Source organism: Malus sylvestris, chromosome 11 (genome assembly GCF_916048215.2).
Source record: "Malus sylvestris chromosome 11, drMalSylv7.2, whole genome shotgun sequence".
NCBI classification, from domain to species: domain Eukaryota; kingdom Viridiplantae; phylum Streptophyta; class Magnoliopsida; order Rosales; family Rosaceae; genus Malus; species Malus sylvestris.
In genome coordinates this window covers 2,176,985-2,201,462 of record NC_062270.1, presented here as the reverse complement: position 1 = coordinate 2,201,462, position 24,478 = coordinate 2,176,985, and the positions used below count along the sequence as shown (strand labels likewise).

The 24,478-nt window shown below is 33.7% G+C and overlaps 2 protein-coding genes across 2 annotated transcripts; both read left to right on the top strand.

Moving 5' to 3' along the window:
- Positions 1-2,694: 2,694 nt before the first annotated feature.
- On the top strand, positions 2,695-7,210 carry LOC126588169 (beta-glucosidase 24-like). The gene is made up of 13 exons (XM_050253228.1): positions 2,695-2,882; positions 3,057-3,126; positions 3,362-3,420; positions 3,594-3,669; positions 3,800-3,877; positions 4,010-4,097; positions 4,189-4,444; positions 4,583-4,698; positions 5,535-5,752; positions 5,979-6,010; positions 6,118-6,220; positions 6,376-6,484; positions 6,612-7,210. The coding sequence occupies exons 1-13, from the start codon at positions 2,703-2,705 to the stop codon at positions 6,853-6,855; spliced, it is 1,629 nt and encodes a 542-aa protein (XP_050109185.1). The 5' UTR covers positions 2,695-2,702; the 3' UTR covers positions 6,856-7,210.
- Positions 7,211-9,488: 2,278 nt separating this feature from the next.
- On the top strand, positions 9,489-19,531 carry LOC126588168 (beta-glucosidase 12-like). Its single transcript, XM_050253227.1, has 12 exons — positions 9,489-9,803; positions 15,852-15,911; positions 16,026-16,104; positions 16,233-16,310; positions 16,432-16,519; positions 16,622-16,877; positions 17,053-17,168; positions 17,284-17,501; positions 17,598-17,629; positions 18,104-18,206; positions 18,879-18,987; positions 19,074-19,531. Exons 1-12 carry the CDS (start codon positions 9,567-9,569, stop codon positions 19,336-19,338), a joined length of 1,641 nt encoding a protein of 546 aa, XP_050109184.1. The 5' UTR covers positions 9,489-9,566; the 3' UTR covers positions 19,339-19,531.
- Positions 19,532-24,478: the final 4,947 nt, after the last annotated feature.

The following is a 24,478-nucleotide window of genomic DNA, read 5'->3' as shown; positions in this document are numbered from 1 at the left end:
TGGGGATGGGGAGGAGAAGAGATATCCGCACCATGAGTAGACCTGTCAGTGCCTGTAATTTGGGACTTTATTTTTTTATTATTTTATTTTTTATTTTTATTTTAAATGTCTATTCTACGTTTTCTCCATTTTCATTCTCTTTCCACCACTTCCTAGTTTCTTACGTTTTCATCTCACGAAAAAAAAAAGAGTTTTAGTGTAATTGTTGTTGGAACAAACAATCAGAATACAACTTTATTGATAACAAATTATAATATACAACTGAAATAACTATAATCCAATATTGTATTATAATTTATAACTAATTTGTATTGAAATATTGTAAAATAAAAAAGACAAGAAAGTAGAAAAATTGACTTGATTGAAAAGATAGAGGCCTGCAGATTTGCAGTGTCCTAAAGATAGAATTGTGCCCCTACTCTTTGATTGTAGTTCAACTGGCGTCTGTCCCCCAGGATCCAACTATTTGTAATTCAAAGTTCCAGCACTGGAGCTTTGAATTCTAGCCAGTGGCGGATCCAGGAAATAATATTATGAGGGTTAGTAAGAATAGCGCGTTGCGCGCGCAATTTTTTTTTTAATAGAAATAGCATGCATATCGTCATTTCATCGAGTCTTGGTAGGCCTAAAGTCATTTGGAAAGGCATACTGCACACCTGTTAATGCCTCATTTGCGTGGGTAACTAACACGTTCCAAGGTTGCTCCCATATGAATGCTTAACAAAGAAACACACTTATCTTGAACATACTAAAAATGTTTGATATATTACATCCCATTAATATGTTTGTCCAAGAATGATGATGCTTTGTTATTCTTTGAGATGACCATTTAATTTACTTTGCATTTTTGGATAGTTTTTTACTTGGTTCTTTTTTTTTTCTGCCAACAATTGTAATCACAACCAACAAACAAGCCAGAGGTAAATAATATTAGGACTAGACTGTAAAGGGGCAACACCTCTCTAAAATGCAAGCAGTTGAAGGGCATATATGAAGGGCAACTCTAACCTTTAAAGGGGCAGCACCCAAGTCATCTATGGACATTCACCGAAGTTCGGAGGGTCAGCACCTAAGGTGTCTATGGAAGTTCACTGAAGTTCGGGGGGTCAGCTGACCCCCCTTGCCCCTTAATGCATCCACCAGTGATTCTAGCGAACCTTTGAATGCTTTCTCTTCCAAATGATATATATCTTATATGTAGTAGACGTATGTATTATTTCCTATATTCGTGTCTGACATCTTTGCTATTTTATAAGATATTAGGTATCCCTTCCCAACAGGTATTAGGAAGTTAAGAAACTGCCCGCATAATCCAAATTCAAATTGAAGAGATAAGTATGACAATTTGAATTTGGCTTATCCAAATACCTGTTCGGTCTCATACCAACAAACCTATATAATATATTATTCGCACCAAATTACTATTAATATGAAGATCATAATATCAAGTATCTTGACAATATATACACTAACGATATATATATGTGATACAAACTCCAACAATTGTCACATTACCATGTAATATGTTCAATGTACTCATATTATAACACGTCAAGTTATGTATTAGTAATATACTCTAAGTCCTTATCATATCAAAGAAAGTTACAAAATGCAAAATTATAACGTGGAGGGAAGATGATTTTTTTTCTTTTTCTAAATTGAATTGAAATAATGAAAAGTGAATAAAAAGAAATATAAAGAAGATAAACATATATATATATATATATATATATATATATGAACACGATATAGAGGTATGATATCCATGAAAAAATACAAAATTATAACATGAACACAATAAACTCCAATCTATTTTAGGTTAATGTGTCATCCTATTTGATTTGGATGACTTGCTAGTTGCTACCCTGTTCCTTTTCCTCTTATAGAATGGTCTTCAAGCGTCCCTTGCACTCATTTCTCCTAATTTAAGATTGAATTAGGATTCGCTTCTCTGGAAATATAATAACAATCTTTAGTTTCCGCGCGCCCCCCCCGGGAATAATCGAGTCCTTCATATTTTCCTAGAAGCAGCCGACTAACATATCCGAACACCTATGGTTACATTTAATAATATTTTTAGTTTACCAATGTTTTCAGATTAAATATTACCCCTTGCTTTATGTATGTTTTGGTTACAGAAAATTTACTCGATCTTTAAATGTATATCACGAGTAGTAGCACGTTCAATGAAGCGGTATATTTAGGATGAGGATCGGTGGGTCATTTTTGTGGGGATTCAAGGGATTCTCATATCGTGATCGTTTATCATACATTATGCGATCAGTTTTCATTAAGTACTATTTATGTTTAATTTTAAATAAATAAATTTAAAATAATTTTTTATTGCACGATAAACGAGCTAGGATGTGAGGATCCCTAAGATCCCCACAATTTGAATCCTAATGGGATCCAAATCTGTATATTTAAAGCCCGTTTGCAGTTTTTTTTTGGGATGTGATATCCACACACCCCTTTTTACTTATCCCACACCTTTTTAGTTTTTGGTCATCGGATCAGATGAATTAAAGAAGATTAACAGACATAAACTAACAAGGAATGTGTGAGAAGTAAAAAATGGCACCCTTTTTTTTTAATAAAAAATTGTTGTTTATTATTCTCACTTGTATTACGTACGTACTCCCTCTATATAAACGCCATGCAACATGGCAGCAAGAGTACGCAAAAACACTCACAGTTAACATATGGCAATGAAATATCGTTCTTTGCTTTTGTGTGTGGTGCTACTCATTGGTTTTGCATTGACAAAAAGCAAAGCTGCAGAGACTGATCATCGACCAGTTAAATGTGGTTTGCTCCACAGGGGAAGCTTTGATTCTCTTGAACCAGGGTTCTTATTTGGCGCAGCTTCTGCATCTTACCAGGCCAGTCTCCTTCTAGGGCTTAACTACTAAATACACTTTAAGTTGTTTTAATCTGTGTTTCATATAATTTAGGTTTAGTTTAATTTCAACGTCAAATCTATTAGCATTCCTGCATGGATATTTACATATCTTCATTCTGAATGCGTACTCTTAAATATGTTGTGTACATTACAGGTAGAAGGTGCTTGGAATCAACATGGCAGAGGACCAAGCATATGGGATAACTACACCCACCAATATCCACGTCTGTCTAATCATATCACGTAGCTAAAATGTGTTATTGATGCTTGGCTAAACCATTCCTTTGTTTTTCAATGGAAGCTTTTAACTTTCTTTTAATACAATGATGATGTTTAATGGAATCACCGAATATAAAGCCACTCACTCAAAAGTAAAGCGAAAAACCATTACATGCACACATATGTCTCAAGGATTTTGACTTATGTTGTAGATAATAAAATTAATATGGTTAATTGCAGAAAGAATCGTTAATCGAAGCAATGGAGACATCGCTATTGATCAGTATCACCGTTACAAGGTTCCAAAATCACATAATCTTATTACATACATCCTTTGTTTTTGAAGTTGATGGCCACAAGTATATACTAAATTCTGGATCCTTGAGAAAAAGTTGAGAGATATATTGAAGAGAAGACCTTTTCTTTCAGCTTCTTTCTTATAATAATGTATGCCTTTTGTATCGTTATATAGGAAGATGTGGATATCATGAAGAATATGGGGATGGATTCTTATAGGTTCTCTATCTCATGGTCGAGATTGTTACCAAGTAATGTTGATGATTCGCCTCCATATATTTGATTGGGACCAATCACCTTATAGTTTAACATGTTCTACTTAATTAATTTCTACTTGTAGATAGGTATTCACTTGTTTAATAGTTTTGCTCTAATTATTAGATGGAAAGCTATGCGGCGGAGTTAACATGGAAGGAATCGAATACTACAACAATCTAATCGATGAACTCCTATTCAATGGTGATGTTTTTATCTTATCACATATTTAACATCATTACATCAATGTATCATAAGATCTACATACACACTCATAAAATATCATTTAATCAGTAAACATATACAAATTTAATTTACTGATCCTGCTATATATAGGTCTAACACCATTTGTGACACTTTTTCACTGGGATGTTCCCCAAGCTTTAGTGGACGATTATGGTGGTTTCTTAAGTCCTCGTATTGTGTAAGTGAACAAATTTTATCCTCTCAATAATATTGATTATTCACTTAAGTAAATACTACTAACAAATGCATTTTGAAATGTGTAAACACAGGGATCACTTTAAAGACTATGCAAAGATTTGTTTTATGCATTTTGGTGATCGAGTAAAGCACTGGCTCACTTTGAATGAGCCATTTACCGTAAGTAATCATGGTTATGCAATCGGGACACATGCACCAGGACGATGCTCTGCTTGGCAAAAATTAAACTGCACTGGTGGAAATTCCGCTGTTGAACCATATTTGGTGACACATCACCAACTCCTTGCTCATGCATCCACTGTAAAGTTGTACAAGACTAAATATCAGGTCTAATTAATTATTGTCTTTGAGACTGAATAATTGGTTCTTAATTAAAAACTATATTGGGTCACTAGTATCAAGTTACAACAAAGTAGGAATACTTCGTATATCGAGATAAAAAAAATCTTGAATTTTCTTATGTAGGCATGTCAAAATGGTGCAATAGGATTAGCAGTGGTGACACACTGGTTTGAGCCAGCTTCGAAGGCAAAGCATGATATAGATGCCGCAAATCGAGCTTTGGATTTTATGTTTGGATGGTAAGTGTATTATTGATATATATATATATATATATATATATATATATAACAAATACAATATATAGTTAGCAATACATTATGGGCTCGTTTACTTTATCATTACTGGGAAAGTAAGGAATCAGATAAATTAAGAATGAGAATATGTAATTTGTATGGGAAGAACTTATTCCCATTAAATTGTTTACTAACCAAGGAATCAGATCCAAAATGAAATAGTTCCACTAATGAATCGGAATGAAAACATCATCATTACTAATTCCTTGCATAAATAAAGCATTAACATTGTGACCCACCACATCAGTTTGCAAATTTCTACAGAAGTTATGATAAAACCAATTTTGCAAATTATATGAGTTTTGAAAATGGAATAAAGAGCTCTTTCGTACGCAACAAGAGTATCAAATATAAAGATCAAAATATTCATGTCCAATTATAAAGATAAAAATATATATTGAAATTGACAATATATAAAGTTGAAAGCCACCGATATATAAGAAAAGTTCCATATAATCTGATGGTGAGGATCATAAGATGTTGCTCTTCTTTAAATTTTATATTTTTTTTCCTATTTTCTTAAAGAATAAAAAGTGAAGGTATTTTTGAATTAGTATAAAATAGTGAGGGTATTTTTTGGAAGACAACATAAGAGAAAAGGAAAGAGAATTGAATTAACTACCCCTAGTTAATCAAATTCTTGAAATTGAGTTATTTTATTAATTTTAATTTCATACATGCAAGTAATCGCAGAGTAATCCCTTTCTTTTTATTTCCATTACGGATAAGTAGATGAGCCATATATCATGAGTTCATTCTTGGAATATTTGCATATTTTGCAGGTTTATGGACCCGATCACAACTGGTGACTATCCAAAGAGCATGCGAACATATGTTGGTGCACGATTACCTAATTTCACGAAAGAGCAATCCGATTCTCTAAACGGGTCATATGATTTTATAGGAATCAATTACTACTCTGCTAGATATGCAAGCAATCCACAAAAGAATTCATCTGACCCTGAAAGCTACTTAAATGATCCTCATGTTAATGAGACAAGTGAGTACAAATTAAAAACTTATTTCAAGCAATTATTTTTTTTGTCAAACAATAGATTTATTAGATTAGATGTTAAATTAGGGAGTCGACATGGTTTGAACCCACGTCGTAGTGCAAAGGTAACACTTCTCTCCACCACTGTGGTAGAGGGTCACTTGCTTCAAGCAATTATTTAAGTTGTTAAAATAATGAGATTCTAATATATATTTATATGTTCTTATGACAGCTGCGCTTAATGGAAAACCCATTGGTCCACGGGTACACATTTAATTTGAACTTAAAATTTTTAGTATTTGGACGATTAATATCTTTTTTTTTTTTTTATAACTCATATGAATTTCAATTATCTTCAAATGATGTTGTAGGCCGCTTCAGATTGGTTATACATTTATCCAAAAGGAATTCACGATCTTATGCTTTATACCAAGAGAAAGTATAATGACCCAGCCATTTATATTACTGAAAATGGTAAGCGCGATGCTTTCAAGCCTTAATTGCATTATCAACGTTTCACATATGTATCTATGTATAATTAGGTGCTTTAAAGTCTAAACTCAAAACTAAATGCAAATTTCTATTTAGTAAAAAACACTCAATGCATATGATAATTCATTATGTTGCAGGCGTCGATGAGTTTACTAATAGCAGCTTATCACTTGAGCAAGCACTTAATGATACCATAAGAGTCAACTACTATCGTGACCACCTTTGTCATCTTCAAGCAGCAATTCAGTTAGTACTTGTTAAGGAATTAAATAAGGCTATATATATAATATACATATATGCCTTCTTACATTCTTTTAAATTTAATTATCCATATCAATGCATTGGTTTCTTCGTTTTCTATGTGTGTGCGCAGATCGGGTGCTAAAGTAAAGGGATACTTTGCATGGTCAATTCTGGATAATTTTGAATGGGCAGAGGGATATCGCAGTCGGTTTGGTCTCAACTATGTGGACTATGAAGGTGGACTGACAAGGTACCCAAAACGCTCGGCGAACTGGTTCAAAACTTTCTTGAAGAAGAGCCAAAGAAATACGAAAAAGATAAAAATTTCTGTGGATGATAAAGCTGAGGACATCATGCTTGTCTATCAAGTTTGAATCCCAAATGATGAATAAAGTACAACGAATCCACCAGAGTTGTTGTGCAAGTTGTTTTTCAAGTGTTAGTTTTCTGTTTGACTCGTTATGAGAATAAGAATAAGTTGCAGCAACAACTTACTATGAGTTTGTTGTCTCTTCATGTGGCTTTTTATTTTAGTTTTGCTTTATGTTGTTGGTGTATCCGAGCCTGTTGAATTTATGACAAAGGTATCTTCGTCCTTTGTGAATTTGGTTGGAAACTACCTTATAATTTAGATGTTGTTTATGTACTCCCTCCTGTATTTGTATTGCCTTTGTGGCTTTTGGCTGGCCAGTTGTTTACGAATGCAATTTCTTATCAGTTAAAACAAAACTAATAGCAACTTTGAGTTATTCCCTTGAAGCTATTTTTTTCTAGGAAATATTATTTCTCACCACAACATTGATTATTGCCACATTTCGAATCCCAATAGCCCACACTTCTTTTAATTACTGTTAGATAAGGTTAAGTTTTAAGACTCATGTAGTCGATAGATTAAATCAAAAAATTACTGATAGATAAAGTTAATTTTCGAGACTCATGTAATAGATAGACTAAATTAAAGGGTAATGCTAGATAGGGAGACTTATCTAACTGTAATCAATGTGGTGGTGACATACAACTAAGCAAATTTCTTTTTACTACTTTATGACTCATATTATATACTTTGCTTTATCCTAAAATGCCCCTCATTATGTTTGAACATATCTGGTGGGAGTTATTGCAAATTTGGCTACTATCTCATTTATTTTTTAAATTTACAAATTGATTGGCATGTACAATATGATGGAGAGATTTTTCAATGTATGTGTCATAATAACATAAGTAGATGGTGTAAGTTGTGAGTGTCAAAGAACATGTGCTCATTGGTTCTTGACATACAAGTAACTTGGTCAATCCGAGTTAATAGTTGAGAAAATTATGGAGCCTTATTTGGTTAGGTTTAGGAGGTACGATTAATCATTAAAACCTTAATTAGTTGACAAAGCGAACTCAACGCGAGCTCCAATTCAAAATTTAACTTTGTAGTTGTGTAACTTTCACGTCAAGGAATTAAGGGATCTTCCATGTGGTTATAAAGAGTTTAATTACTCCCTCTATTGTTTTATAGTTTTGGTGGAACCTCAAAAAATACTGAAGAAGACGGATTATAGTTATCGTACGTTTTACTTGTACTGGCCTGAAAACGTTGATTAATTAGAATCTCACGTTGGCTTGTATGGCTACTAGACAATTGAACAAGTTTTTCACCCAAGGCCACAAGTTCCCGCCAGGAAGGAGCAATGGACAAGTGCTTGCCATCAATGAAATTTTTCAAAAGCCGTAAGCAGGATCAGTATATATCACGTCGTGTAAAACGTGTATCAAAGCATCCGGTCCGTCCAGTATAAATAAAGTAACTAATTTTCTCCGGGTCCAGCGTAAAAAACCTTATGAAAAGGAGGAAAATGCATAAGGAATCAGAACCAGCTCTCCTTTTCCTTTTTTCTGTTTCATCTTCTTTTTCTCCTTTATTGGTAAAGAAATTCCTCACCAAAGAAGTCATGGAGGTGGAATTATATTCTCTATTTTTATTTAGGGCGTATGTGGCTTAGGGTAATGATGGAGGGGTGGGAATGGGATGCGAGTGTAGCTGTCGCTATTGGGGTTTGGATGCTTTCTCATGGAAGGGGATCCTCTCCGGATCCCTTTCTCGTAATCCACAAAATCAAGGAATCCGTACCATTGAAAATTGATCAAACGGCTACAAACAGAGGCCAACTTTAACAGTTATAATAACTTCAACTGTTGGATCAAATTTTAACGGTACGGATTCTCTAATTAGGTGGATTAGGAGGAAAGAATTCGGAGAGGATCCCTTTCCCTTTCTTATTTAATAGAAGAGAAATAAAATGTAAAGCAAGCAACGTTTGGCCGATTGAAGCATTAAATATATATATATATATATATATATATATATATATATAATTCTATTTGAATTTTGCACAGCTTTTTGGTACTAAATTTTTTTATGGTAATGTTGGAATCAAATTAAATTTATTAGCTGTGTAGTTATTGTGTTTTTACTTAACTTATTTCACTTAATTATTCTTAATGAAAATCTATCGATACAAACTCCTGCATTAATACTGGATTGTGTCAAAGATGTAGATATTAAGAAACATAAAAAATTTCATGCCAAGAAACTGTAAACATGATCGAGAAGTTAGAAACATTTTGACTTTATAAACATAGTGTTCATTTTAATGAGTTATTAAGTACTGGCAAGCTTAAAGACATGACAACTATTCTAAAGAAGAAATTATTATCTCAGACAATTTTAGAAAAATATTTTATTTTATATTTGAATTTTTATTGTGACATTGCATATATTTGTCTTATTGGCATTTATTGTTATGTATAGACAAATTTCTTGAGTCCTGACCTTGCGATAAATAAAAAGTCTTTTATGGTGATTTAGTCTGACATAGGCTGAAATTACCTTTTTTTATGCTCATCCTTTATTCCAATCCTTTTTTCAATACACTTGTTTTTCTTCATATTTTATAGGTTTATTTATAAACCCATAAACCCGATTTAAAGGATTTTGTTGTGATTTGACTATGTTTTTTTTCTTCATATTTTATAGGTTTATTTATAAATCCAGTTTTTCAAGTGTAGCACGTACGTCCCCCTCTATATAAACCCCATGCAATATGCAGGGAAGAGGCAAACCTACTTTAGATCACCAAATACCTTCCAGTTACTTATGGCTATGAAATTGGGCTCTTTGTTCTTATTTGTTGTGCTACTCACTGACTTTGCACTGACAAATAGCAAAGCTGCTAACACAGATCCACCCATTGTCTGTGACTCTCTTAACAGAAGCAGCTTTGATTCTCTTGTACCAGGGTTCATATTTGGCACATCTTCAGCAGCTTACCAGGTTATTAGCTCGTTCTACGGCTTAACCACTTACCCTCTAATTTGTTTTAAGTTCTGTCTCATGTAATTATACTTAGGTTTACTTTAGTTTTAACTAGAAAAATTGCCCGTGCTTCGCTACGGTTTTTGAAACCTTTGTCCACAACAAGCATGAATAATTTGCACACAAATATGCACTACAAAGATGACCCGAACGCAGTCACAATCCAGATAACACACATTTCACCAGAATAAATCCAACAAAATCACAAATCAATACAGGCATCTAAAGAATTTAAACCAACCTTCTCAAGTTTAGTGAGAAGGTATCAGTTATAGGTTCAATAAAGATACGCTTCAGTTTAGTGAGAATTAGGATAAACCTGCAGCTATCAGTTAAAGGTTCCACTGGATGAGGGTGAGCGAGCATATAGTTCACCTGCAAGGATACATCAGACCATCCTTCAATCTCACTGACAACAAACCTACCTTCTCCCTTCTCTCTCTGTCCGAATGCCTTTCAAATGACAGACAAATACAACCACCATACATGAAATCACATTTTCGCTTCTTCCAAGCACTAAAGCTGAAAAACAAAGTAGACTTCCAAAATCAAAATAATTGATTTTACCATCCTCAACGTGCTCAAAACCCAAAAGAACAAAAACAGAAATGAAAGCAAAGGGAATAACTTCAATCATAAATGGACTTAAAGCACTCAATTCAGTGAATTCATTAATCTTCTATCCTTTTTTCCCTCAATTTTCTTGGAAACCAAACAGAAAATGAGAAATGAGTTAAACGTTATTCAAAAGGGAGAAAAGTGCGAATTCCCTATCACTCAATTTCTAATATCAAACAAACAAAATTAATCCAAACCCAAAACAACATTAAACGTAAATATTCAAACTTTACTGCCTTTTAGCTCTCTGAATTTACTCTTAAACCAAACACAGAAACTAAACCCAGTAAAAAAACTTTAACGAAAAGCTCCTGGTATTGTTTATTTTAACGAAAAACCACATTTTTACACTAAAAAGTCAATCCTGATACTATTCACTTTACTCTTTATTTTGTCCTTATCGTTAAAACTCAAAATTTTCAAGCATTTTTCATTAATTTTTCTTTTTTTTAAAACCACTTGTCAATTCAACATAAATAAAATTAAAAAAAAAAGGAACAGAAACAGTCCTAATTACTCCACGACAGTGCGCTTTTCTTGGTCTAGTAATGCTGCATACATGAAAACTTAAAGCTCAAAAGTAGACATCCAAGAAAATTAAATCCTTGTGCAAGGGATACAACTATTAACAAAGATTTGGGAAATTTCAATTTTCTGAATGAAGCATCTCTTCTGAATGACAAACTCAGGACCTTGGAAATAAACAATAATATTACTATAGGCAAAGAAAAAAGAAGAAAAATGTAAGCCAGTATTATAGGTGGTCCGTGGAAATGACAAATTGCATTGCGATAAATCTCCGAATTGCTCATTGTCCACCATTGCCAACTCAAGCTCAAATAGAGAGAGGCACCTCAGGGGTTAGAAATTTAATATTAGCGTTCAACTAAACTTTTAGAATCCTAAAAAAAAGATCCTATTTTGCTAAAGATACCCGAATTAGTGTACAATGCAATCCAAAATCCAATCAAATTAAAATCCCTAATATCAAATTTAGAATCCCAATTAAACAAAAACTGACCTAATTAATTGGATATCCCAGCGAGTACTATTCAAATGTTTCATTACAGAAAAGAGGTAGCTGAGAAACCTCATATTTGAGAACCGAACCGAGAAGTTGGTTTACGCTGTGGAAGTGAACCGAGAAATAACTTCTCCATTTCGAAGCCAGTAAATCAGAGTCCGCAGCTGTCAGATTCTTTATGTCCCTCCCAATCAACCAAGTTCTCCATTTCAAACTTCCCATCAAATATTTGACAGCAATACAACCAATAACAAAAAAAAAATTAAACCAATCCAAAAACTAAAACCCTTTTAATTTTCCATGTGTATTCAATGATTTGGTTCCTATAAAAATAGGAAATATGGAATAATTATTTGGAGATAGAATCACATACAGAGCTAGCAGAGGAAGCAAAGAAGATATGGAAAAGCAAATTAAGAGATCATCATATTACAAAAGCTACATAAGCAAATTAAGAGATCCTTATATTTAGAGACAGAAACACATATAAAGCTGAAAAAACAAATTATTATTGCCAACAAAATACTTGAAAATCTAAAGGTTGTTGAGAGTTGTCTCACATCGGTGAGGGACAAGGTTTGCTATGTGCTTCTATGATCTTGGGCTACTCCCCATATTACTAATTGGTTTTATGGTGGAACCTCAATTTCATCATGGTATCAGAGCAGGTTGTCCTCGTGTGAAACTAAACGGCCACACGCGCTCCACGTCATCCAGTTGTTGTCCACGTGTAGGCTTGAAAATATGTCACACGTGCGAGGGCGTGTTGAGAGTTGTCCCACATCGGTGAGGGACAATGTTTGTTGTGTGCTTATATGGTCTTGGGCTACTCCCCATATTACCAATTGGTTTTACGGTGAAACCTCAATTTCATCATGGTATCAGAGTGGGTTGTCCTCGTGTGAAGCCAAACGGCCACACACGCTCCACGTCATCCAGTTGTTGTCCATGTGTAGGCTTGAAAATATGTCACACGTGCAGGGGCGTGTTGAGAGTTGTCCTACATCGGTGAGGGACAAGGTTTGCTATGTGCTTATATGGTATTGGGCTGCTCCCCATATTACCAATTGGTTTTATGGTGGAACCTCAATTTCATCAAAGGCTAGGGATTTTCACTCTCTTACTGAAAAAAAAAATCCCATTTCTGAGTAATATAATCCAAACTCATCTTATACAGTAAAGAAGCATAAGACTGAGAAATCATAGCCTAATTTCCAATATCAAAAGAGTATGAATTATTCAACTTAAACGCTAATTTCATTAACAAAGATTAAAATGGGTGCAAAATCCATACAATTTATACGTTACCATTGATTCACGTTCTGGTGAGGTGTGCGACCACGATGAGAAGTAATTATGTCAAACCCACATTGACATTTCACTGTGTCCACCTGGAACCCCTCCCGTCAACCCTCTATCTACCTGCAACCCATCAACCCCTCTGTGAACCATGCCTCTGATGACATCGACAACAATCGCCCCTAAACGTAGAATGACAAAAGTGCCTCCAGATCATGCCCGTTGGATCTGGATTGAAGTGGGCAAAAGAGTCGTTTCAACTCTTTCTGTGTAACCCAGCCCAACACATTGGACAACCCACTTCCGAAGCCTAAACCTGGCCCAAAACCAGCAACCCAAAATAGGCCCAAATCAGGCATAGGGCACCTAAACCTACAAACAATATTACCCTCCTAACTTTTAGTAATTACCCCAGCCCAACACAAATTTGGTGGCAGCCGTGTGTAAATAAAGCAAAATCAAGGGGAAAAAATTTGATCAAATCCATCCTCAACTCTAGGAGGGATTTTTCAGTGTGACCGGTACACGGGATGATGCATCACATGTCACTATACAAATTGCGGGATATGTGTGCTAAAAAATTAATAACTTAAAATATAAAATTTCCCATCAATCCTATTAAAACACGTAGTGTACCACTTGTATTCCCGTTACAACTAAAAATTTCTCCAAATTTAGAATAGATAATGTCAGATCAATTAGCACCCATGCAATAATATTGACATCTTACCTATATATGTATGCATATACATTTCAGGTAGAAGGTGCTTGGAATGAAAGTGGTAGAGGACCAAGCGTGTGGGATAACTTCACCCAACAATATCCAGGTTGTCTAATCAAATAAACAGTTAGTTAAATTATTGAAATTAAGCTAATTCATTCAATTAGTTTTTTTTTAATTAAAATTTTCTGTCTCCGTATCTATCTCTGCAGGTGTCATTCTTTCCCCTGATATTTGTTTATTTCCAAATCCATTCATGGCCTTTTCTTATGGGAGCACGGTTATTAGATTCACGTCTTTTAATTCTAAACAAGCCAATAACTCATGAAGTTAGCCTTTCCTTATATGGTAGATTTTTTTCTTTTCTTCCAAATGTGGAAGATATACAAATTTGAATCCCTCTCCATCCCAGTTCACAGAGAAAATGTTTGCTATTCATGCCAACGGAATCCTCCATTCTATAATACGACCTTTTGGTATACATTAATTGCACCGGTATTCCACTTGGATAATATTACAGACGAGGCATATTAGGAAATAAATAATGCTACACTTACCATATTTTTTCATATCACATATGTACTATCTCCAGGGCCGGTCCTGAGTTTTTGGGTGCCCAGTGCAAAAGCTCAAAATGTGCCCTTTTTTAATACGAAAATATATGTTTAAAAAAAAATATTTGACGAGGGCTGGAACCCAGGCGAAGTTGGGGGGTTAGGCCCTCATGCCCAAATTATATTACTTGAGAAAATATACAATGGGGAGGGACATAGTACCTAAACCTGACAATAAAAAATACAATCATATACAATCATTCATAGCAAAACTCCTTGAAATTTCATTATCCTTTGCCTTTTTTTTTCCTTTTCATATTACTAGAGAATTGTTTCCTAAAAGACATGACTTCGATAATTTGTTTGCAAAAATTACCGACACATGATATAACAAAAATTTCCTATCAAAATTATCATTCCAACACATATTATATATTATAAAAACACTAACACATAGTTTAACATATTATAAAAATTGAACCTAAAAATTGGGTTTGAAATGAAATCAAATAATTCAATTCATCAACAACAACAATTCTATACATCAATTATCATATAATTATATGTCACTTGCAAAATTTTATATGAAATTATGAATTGATAATTCAAATTTTAAAAATTAGTTTACCTCAAAACACAAAAGGAAGGGTTGGTGGTGAGTGAGTGCTCTTGCACTTGCAGCAGCCTATGGGCTTGGCGTTGAGCTGAGGACAGCCGGACAGGGACCTCTTGTGCTGCAACAACTTGCTGGTGAAAGGGAGTTAGGGGGTCAGGATGGCAGGGAGAAGTTGGGGAAATGGGGATTTATGGGAGTTAGGGTTAGTGGGGACCGAGTGGTCCCTTTAATGTCGTTTTGTTCTTCTTCTTTTTTGGGTTGATTATAATGCCCAAAACCTGGACCACCGAGTGGTCCCTCTAATGTCATTTTTTTTTTGTAACGCCCAAAACCTGGATCTTTTTTTTCATCTTTCCTAGGCTCTTGCCCTATTTGGGCTCTGGACTTTTTATTTTATTTTTTTATACCTAGTTATTTGGGTTATATTTTTTTGGTGCCCCCTTTAGTTTAGGGCCCTAGACAGTTGCCCCTGTGGCACTGGGCCTGGGCCGGGCCTGACTATCTTTCTAATATAGATAGAGTCCATCAACACATGTGTATCTCATCTCTATTAGATAAAACCTATATAAGTAATACTCTACAAAGGAATAACCTTCGTAAAGTCATTATAATTTTGGTCCCAACTTGGGACTAGTTATGTATAGGAATCAACTCTACATTGTAATTATATGTTTAATTTTTCTTGTTTCCATCTTAAGGAAAAATGCCTCCATGTAGTAGTAATTGTCAATAAGTACGTCATGTCACAAATAAAAGTTTAAGATGAACTAAAATATTTCTCTATAGTTGCTTGGGACAATGCTCTAGCTTTTAGGGTTGGTGTCACGTTTTTTAGCTTGTGGGTACGTAATACTTTGCAAACATTGACAACTTCTTGGTTGAGGGCAAAATGCTTCTAACTTCCCAAACATGTTTACGGTTTCTTGAGAAGTTAGAAACATTTTGGATTGTAACATTCATTAAGTACTTTTTAATATTCATTAAGGATAAATAAGTTAATATAATAATATTTTAACTACACCTCTATTAAGTAATAACCTCCCTAAAGTTATAAAATTGGTTTGGTCTCAACTTTATAACTTTATAAAGGTTTTACTGTATATAATAATTTGCTTGATATGGTTTTTGCGATATGTATTCTCTAAATTTCAAAATATTATATGGACAATTGCAGAAAAAAATCAGTGATCACAACAATGGAGATATCGCTATTGATCAGTATCACCTTTATCAGGTTACAAAATCACATACTGACTAATTTTTTTAACCTTACAACAACAGAAGACATTGAAGGGGATAGCTTTTCGGTTCTTTCTTATAATTATTTATATCTTTTGTGTCATTATAGGACCGCGATGTGCAAATTATGAAGAATATGTCAATGGATGCTTATAGGTTCTCAATCTCATGGTCAAGATTGTTACCAAGTAACGTTGATGATCCGGATACATATATTGGATTGGGACAAATCATCACTTTATTGTTTAACATATTTTTCTCGGTTTAATTTCTCTTTATAGATAAGTATTCACTTTAAATTGTTTCCAATTACTAGATGGAACGCTAAGTGGGGGCATTAACAAGGAGGGCATCGAGTACTACAACAACCTCACTAATGAACTCCTAAGCAATGGTTGATACAACTACTTATTTTATCTCATATATCGTCCCATTACTGTAATGTACGATAAGATCTACATGCATGCACTTATATCAAACTTTTAAGTTGCTTCTACTGATTATACTACATATAGGTATAAAGCCATTTGTGACGCTCTTTCATTGGGACGTTCCCCAAGCTTTGGTAGACGAATATGGTGGTTTTTTAAGTGCTCGAATTGTGTAAGTGAATAAATTTACCTTTGCACATTGTTGATCCTGCAAGTAAAGAAATACGATTATATATTGATTGATAACATACATGTTTGGAAATGCGTACCACAGCAATGATTTTCAAGACTTTGCAGACCTTTGTTTTGACCAGTTTGGTGATCGAGTAAAACATTGGATCACGTTGAATGAACCATGTACCGTGAGTAATCATGGTTATGCAATCGGAATCCATGCACCGGGACGATGCTCTGCTTGGTATAACCCAAACTGCACCGGTGGAGATTCGAGTACTAAACCATACATTGTGACACATAATCAACTCCTTGCTCATGCGACCGCTGTAAAGTTGTACAAGGATAAATACCAGGTTTAGTTAACTAATTTCTTTTTCTAAATCTTTGGGGTTCTAGTTGAGAATTTTATATTAGTCACTAGTTTTAATTATAATTAACATTGAAGGGAATAGTTTGTCTAATGAGATAAACAAAGATTATTCTTTTGTCTTGCTATAAATAAACGAATTCTTGAGTTTTCTTATGCAGGCATGTCAAAATGGAACAATAGGAATAACAGTGGTGTCATACTGGTTTGAGCCAGCTTCAGAGACACAGTGGGATAGAGATGCTGCACTTCGAGCTTTAGACTTTATGTTTGGATGGCAAGTATATCTGTAATTAATTGATCAACAAAATTTAATGCTTTTAGCTTATAAATTGTAATATTGACTAGCTAGCTAGTATTATCTTGAGCTTGGAATTTTCATATTTCTTCAGGTTTATGGACCCACTAACACATGGTGACTATCCTCAAACCATGCGAGCTATTGTTGGAGAGCGATTACCAAGTTTTACGGAAGAACAATCCGAGTTGCTAAGTGGCTCATATGATTTTATTGGACTAAATTACTATTCTGCTAGATATGCAAGCGATGCATCTTACAATTGTTCTGATAATCCAAGCTATGTAACAGATCCTCGCGTTAATGTTGCAAGTAAGTACGAATTACAAACTTATTTGGAGCCATCAATGATGTATGTAGAATAATTAGGTTATAAAATATTGATTATATTCATACATATTGTGGCAGCTGAGCTTGATGGAGTCCCCATCGGTCCACAGGTACATATCAAGTTATTAGTCGGAGCTATTAATATATGGATATGTAATATAATGTGATCCAAGACTTTATTGGGTGTTACTATTTAGTACTATGATCTAGTGGTATTCTTCTTCATTTGTAAGTGAGAGGTTTTCTGTTAGATTCTCGCCAAAGGTGAATTAGAGTCACATTATTGCTAACTCATTATGAGGCTAAGCCCATCTCATCCCTTTAGTGTAGATAATACCGTTTGTTTAAAATAAAATAAAATAAAAGAAGAAGACTTTTTTGGGTGTTCTAGAGTATTTGATATTTCAGTTGTTTTAACCGTTAATCTTGATATAAAAATATAAAAATTAAGATCTAAGGATCAAAACACACAGATTACAAAGTACTCCAGAGCACTCCAGAGCACCAAAGATTTTTTTTATTGTTATCCACATATAAACCTAGCTCCTCAATTAACATTTCAATCATCTTTTAATGAGATGCAGGCTGCTTCTGACTGGTTATATGTTTATCCAAAAGGAATTCAAGATTTTTTACTGTACACAAAAGAAAAGTATAATGACCCATTGATTTACATTACAGAGAATGGTAATTAATACTTTGAAGCCTAACTTATTTGCATCATTAATATTTCATATTTTCTAGGGTGAATTGTCAATTTAGTCCTTGAATTATCTCCTGAATGAAAATTAGGTCTCTCAAATATTTTTTTTCCAAAAAAATCAGTCCTTAAATTATAGAAATATGTCAATTACATACCTAATATTAGATTAAAGCTCCTATATTCAATTTTCCATCAATTTAAGTCATGTTACTTGCATGTGATACACATTGGAGGGCAGATTAGTAATTTTTTTAAAGAAATAGTGTAAGAAGTTAACTTTGGAGAGTAAATTAGGCGTTAGATTCACAACCTATATGAATATTAAGGGCTTATAGGCGAGAAAATGACGGTATTACACTCTAAAGCGTGTCAAGTGATTTAAGTTAATGAAAGATTGGATAAAATAGCTTTGAATATAATATTAGGGATGAAATTAGCAATTTTTGATGAATTTGGGGACTTATTTTACCAAAAAAAATAATTCAATGACCTAATTTCATTGAGGTGATAATTAAATACTAAATCAGCACTTTACCCTTTTTATATATAATGTAATGGTTTAAAATACAATTAAGTGTTGTAAAGTCTAAATTTAAAAATAATTTTATATCGCTTAATAAAAAACTAAATACATATGATAATGCCTTGCATTGTAGGGGTTGATGAGTTCAATGATCCTACGTTACCACTACCCGAAGCCCTTAATGATACCAATAGAATTGACTACTACAATCGTCACCTATGTTACGTTCAAGCAGCAATCAAGTAAGTTTTTGTTAAAAAAACTGAGTATGGTTATTTAAGCTTGATGTTTGCATCAATGCATTTTATGTGTTTCTATGTGTGTGCAGAAATGGTACTAATGTGAAGGGATACTGTGCATGGTCAGTGCTAGATAATTTTGAATGGGATGATGGATACACTGTTCGATTTGGTATCAATTATGTAGATTACGAAAGTCTACAAAGATCCTCAAAATCCTCAACGTACTGGTTCCAAAGTTTCCTCAATAAGTCCTCAAACAATACGGAAGAAATCAAATCATTTGTGGATGGAAGTGTTGGGAACACCGAATTTGATCTCATGATGGCGCAGGACATAAGGCAACTAGAATAATTAGTACGTATTCAAGTATAAATACTTGAAGAATAACTCTGTATTCATCTAAGAATGCCTTGAATTTGTGTGGAAAAGAGCACTCTTAATGAGAGAGCCTTACATATATTTCTAAATAAAATTTGAGAATTGATCGAGAAACCAAAAGTTCTGCCGTGCATGAATGCTAGATAATGTGACAGATGAATCCTAGATAAATGTATACATGAAGTAGAAGATACAACAATGCATGTACCATGCCAGTATTATATAATGATATTCTTCTTTTACTTATACGTCATAAATCTTAAGTTTGAATCTTGTGAATGACGAATATGAAACCAATTTATTTTTCTCACCTCTTAGTATAAATATATCATGCGATAATTTCTCTCTTTATGGACTGGATATGTGAGCACAATTTTCCATCTTTAAGCGTCGTCTCCTCAATCTTGAGAGTAATTACGTTTATTTGTTAACTTTGAATCTCGTTCTGTTTAACAAAATGCATTTTGTATATGATATGGCTCAGAGCTTCAACCATTAGAGGAAAATAGTGAAGTTATTAGCTGAGTTGTTTTTCATGAGTAATCAGGGATCGAATTCCGAACAAATAATTGGTTAGTAAAAGAATTTTCCTTTCTCTCAGTTGTGTATCACTGATTTATTGCAACCACATGGGATCGGTAAGTGGTCCTGGGTTTAATCAGCTTAGCTAAAAAGGAAATGTATCAGATTTCCTCCTTGCATCAGGTGGTGCTTCCATGGAGGACCGCTGTTAGAAATATAGGAACATAAATAACTAGCATTCAGTTTGCATAAGCACAATTCATCTATTTAAAAAGGTAATTTTGCTTTGAATTTTGAAGAGCACTTTTATTTTTATTTTGACTAAGTACCTAAAGTTTCCTAACCTTTCAGTGTCATTTTAAATTGGTCTCAACATTTTAAAACATTCTAAATAAGTATCCAATCTGTTGAAAATGTTACATCCATTAAGGCTTAGTTTATTTTGCTGTTAAATGTACATGTGGCAACAATGGGTCTCACTTTTTAGCTTACTTGGACACTAATATAATAATTAAATAACTTCATAAAAGACATGAAGATGAAAAAAATAAAAAAAAATAAACAAATTCATAAATAAAATTAGAAATATCAAAGCCCCCTCCACCTCAAAGCTGAACCTATGGCCATTGAAACCTCATCACAACTTTTATATTCAGAACTCACTAACTAGGTATATCATGATCAACAATAATACTAGCTGCCTCAAAATATAAATTTCCAATTGAGATTATATAATATGACACCAAATGATTAAACGGATATTGAATTGAATCGAAAATGAACCCAAATTGAAATTATATCAGGAGGTAGATCTCCTAACAAAGAAGATGGTTAATAATTCAGATAGGGTATCAATGAGCTTGTTTATGCTAAGTTAGTTTCCTCACTTTATGATTCTCGGTTTGTAAAGCTTCCAGTTCTTCTTTGTGGGCGGTGAAGATGATGGTTGTTGCATCATGGTAGTCCATACCATTATAGCAACCTCCATGACCTTTTTCTCGATGTTGGCAGCTTGAGTTATAGTGTGGAGTTGGTGGTTGTGCGTTGGCTTTGGAGGTAATGGCCTGATGGGGGTGGTAGTGACTGTTAGTTGGTGAATGTTATGCTTCGATGACTTTCTATTGATTTTGGAGACAAAGTAACGCCTAGTTAATTTAATAGAAATTTAACTAGGGCTTAACGGATGTGACATTACCAATAGGTTGGGTACTTTTTAAAATGTTTAAAAAGTTAGGAGATTTAAGGTACCTAATCCTTTTTATTTTCCACAACATTTTTTCTATCTTTAATTTCTTTAGGTTGAAGATAAAGGGCCGGATTGATATAAATTGTTGCTGGTTTCCTTTGGGCCTCCTCTATATAGAAGTCTCCCAGTCCCAGGTCAGTTCTTTATTTCTCTCTCTTTTTCTTTTTCTGTTTTTTTTTATTTTTTTTTATTTTTTTATTTTTTATCCAAATTTTCGCTCTATTAATTTTAGAGTTTTTGGTGAAGTTTGATTCATGGAAAAGACTGAAATTTTGAGAAGGCTTTGGACTCAACTGTTGTGCTTTTGGCTACCATACTTTATGGTTGTACACTATTAGTTAGCTCAATTTAGATGTCATTCAAATTAAAGTATTGTATGGGTTCTTTGGTTTCTCTCCATTTCGATCATTGAACCTGTTTGGATGAGAAATTATGAATCTACCGGTTCCTTTTGTTTTCCTTTTGATTTTCAAGTAGGATTGCGCGTAAAAATATAGTATGTTTTATTTAATCGATTAACATCTAAAGACTTTGAGGAATTTTGTTTGAACCAATATAACTTCTTTCTACACCCAATTTACTCTCTACACCCATATTATTTTTAATTAAACTATTGATATCTCTTTAAACCCAAATTTACTACCTAAATTACCCTCCCAACCCAATTCAATATGTAAATTTATCTTTACACCTATTCAAAACATTTAAAAACCATGTAAAATTCATTACATTTTAAACTTACCAGGTTGACAATATGTAATTGTCACCAAAGATTCATTTGCCCAATAGATTAAAGACTACCTTTGAGTTCCTATTTCTTCTGATTTCTTGGTTCACAGCGCACAACAATGGCGAACTCGTTTCCCCTGGTTGACAACGTTGTTGCTACTAGTCCAATACTCTTGTATATACATATACCTATCTTAAAAATATGTTCAGTAGCAGCACAAGCCAACTTCAGCACATACCAGGTTGCTCTTCTTGCTCTTAAATTGGGTGTGGGTTTATTAATAAATTTTAGTTTTATTGTTAATTTTATTTTGTACTTAATGATAATTATGTTATAGGGTAAAAAAGATAATTCAAGTTTAAAGTTTAAATTGGGTATAAAAAGAGGTTATATGGGTTCAAATAAAATTTTCCAAATGCTATTATATTTTTTGATGATTTGGTAGAGTGTGCTTTTAAGGCTTTCATGGCTGCGGGGATCATCCACAATCAGTGTTTAGGGAAAGGATTCAGTATGTGTTGTAACTCATTCAATTGTATGGATGGAATATATGGGAAATGTTTGTGGATTTTTCCACCGTTAAGATTGTTATATGGCATAATGTAATCATGCAATTGATTTCTACTATCAAATTTACTTGCCTTACTATTTTGGGCCACTTCACCTTAAGAAAAGTTTTAGACCAAAGTTATAATAGGCAAAAGTATACATGGTATTGTCTTAATATATTATGTATACAAATATTTGTTGGATGATCATCTTAAGTTCCTTCAAAATATAAGAGATCTTGATTATCTCATTTTAATCAAGATATATTATTACGATGTCTAGACATCATTAAAGTTTTGGTTGATTTGTTTGATGTATAATGAACCAATTAGAATCAAATTAAATGTAAAAAAATGTTGTGATTGCTATTCTAATTTTGGTCGTCGTTGAAACTAGTAATTTTGGGTTTATGTGAGATAAGTTAATCCTATGATTGAGACTATCTTTAATTCGATACATAAACTGGTTGCATAATGGTGTTAAGTTTATTGATGCGTAAAATAACTAAACACACAAATTAACCCTCTTGTTGACAATTGTAGTATGGATAAGTAGGGATCGTTCTTAAACCGGGGATTAGGAGGGATTGCTAAACACTCTAAACTGACTCAAATATGTAAAACAAAGTCTAAAAACACTAAAACAAACCAAAAGACTCAAAACAGCACAAAAACACTCAAAATTGCCTTCAAAACACTTTCTGGGCAGTTTTGAACTCTAACACAAACTTGGACAAATTTGGGTTATAACTTAAATCAAAACACTTAAAAACACAAACTAAATTGATTTCTAACTAGTCTAACACTTTAAAATAATGGGGGATTTGATTTTGACGAATTTGAAAACAAAACAAAAACAGATTTTAAACTAAGCAAAGTTTGAACGAATTTGAATAAAACTATGGATAAAAGGATAGCTAGGAGGTTCTTCTCCACACATGGATACACTTCCATACAAAACGATTTCCAGTTGTTTTTCAATAAGCTATGAATTCTCAACGCCCTAGATTAACCGTGAATTGCACTAATTAACTCTCAGATTTTCCAAAAGTTATTGAATTGGATGATTGCATATGACAACCCAAAGCATTCCCCACAAGTTCCCTACATGAATTGCATAATAGAGATACAAGTAAGAATCATTAAGTTCTATGAAAATCATAAGCATTGACGAGGCACTCGTTACTATGAATTGCATGAAACTTATGCCAAGAATTTACTTAAAGCGATTGTGACTAGCAACCTTCACTACTTGTGAATATAAGTTCGTAACGATTAGGTGAAACTCCCTTATATTCTAGCATCAAATTCATGCATGAAAATTAAGCGTGCACTCTCAACCAACATACACAAATCAGTTTTTATACGAACGGATAAGTAAATTGAATTCACAACTTATAAAACACAACTGGATGTAATCAAATCATATTGCAAGCATGAACATGGTTTTGAATCACCCCCTAACTAAAAGGGTTTAGTTCCTCATAATCGCAACACAAAGAATAACAAGTTTATACAGTGAAAACAAAGGAAAGAAAACACCTAAACGCTCCAGCAATCCTAAATCGAATGGCAAGCACGTCCAAGGGCTCTCCTCCTTCCTCTTTGCTGCGGCACAAGGGTTTGTGATGGGTTTTGGGGGTTATGAATGGTGTAAAAGTATGGAATGGTGTTTAGGATGGTAGTATGGTGCGGCTAGAAGTGTTTGGGGGTAAGAAACTATGGAGAATGGTGAAGTATGGATGCGTCCAGGAGTGGTGGATGATTTCTGGCCTGAATGGGTGATTGAATGGATCACTTGTGGCTGCAAAAAGGGAGTTTATTTAAAGGATTTCAGGAATTAAAACCCTAGGTTATTTAGGTAAACAGAATTTAAGTCAAAAGCTTCTAGAAATAGGAAATCAAATTAGAAAACTAAGGGAAATTAACTAATAGGTGCGGCAAGGGTATAAAACATAAAAGGAATGTGTTTTAATGCAAGGAAATAGGAAAGAACCCTCTCCCTTGCGCGACAAGGAAGGGAAAAGGGCAAGGAGGTGCGGCTGTGATGTAGGAAAAGTTTAGGGC

What these genes read in the sequence shown, in the direction of transcription:
- LOC126588169 (XM_050253228.1), top strand. Translation starts at nt 2,703, where the DNA reads ATGGCAATGAAATATCGTTCTTTGCTTTTGTGTGTGGTGCTACTCATT. An exon ending in ATCAGTATCACCGTTACAAG is followed by an intron (nt 3,421 to 3,593) that starts GTTCCAAAATCA and finishes ATCGTTATATAG; the next exon opens with GAAGATGTGGATATCATGAA. An exon ending in ATGGTCGAGATTGTTACCAA is followed by an intron (nt 3,670 to 3,799) that starts GTAATGTTGATG and finishes TCTAATTATTAG; the next exon opens with ATGGAAAGCTATGCGGCGGA.
- LOC126588168 (XM_050253227.1), top strand. Translation starts at nt 9,567, where the DNA reads ATGCAATATGCAGGGAAGAGGCAAACCTACTTTAGATCACCAAATACC. An exon ending in TTTTTAAGTGCTCGAATTGT is followed by an intron (nt 16,520 to 16,621) that starts GTAAGTGAATAA and finishes TGCGTACCACAG; the next exon opens with CAATGATTTTCAAGACTTTG. An exon ending in TTAGACTTTATGTTTGGATG is followed by an intron (nt 17,169 to 17,283) that starts GCAAGTATATCT and finishes ATATTTCTTCAG; the next exon opens with GTTTATGGACCCACTAACAC.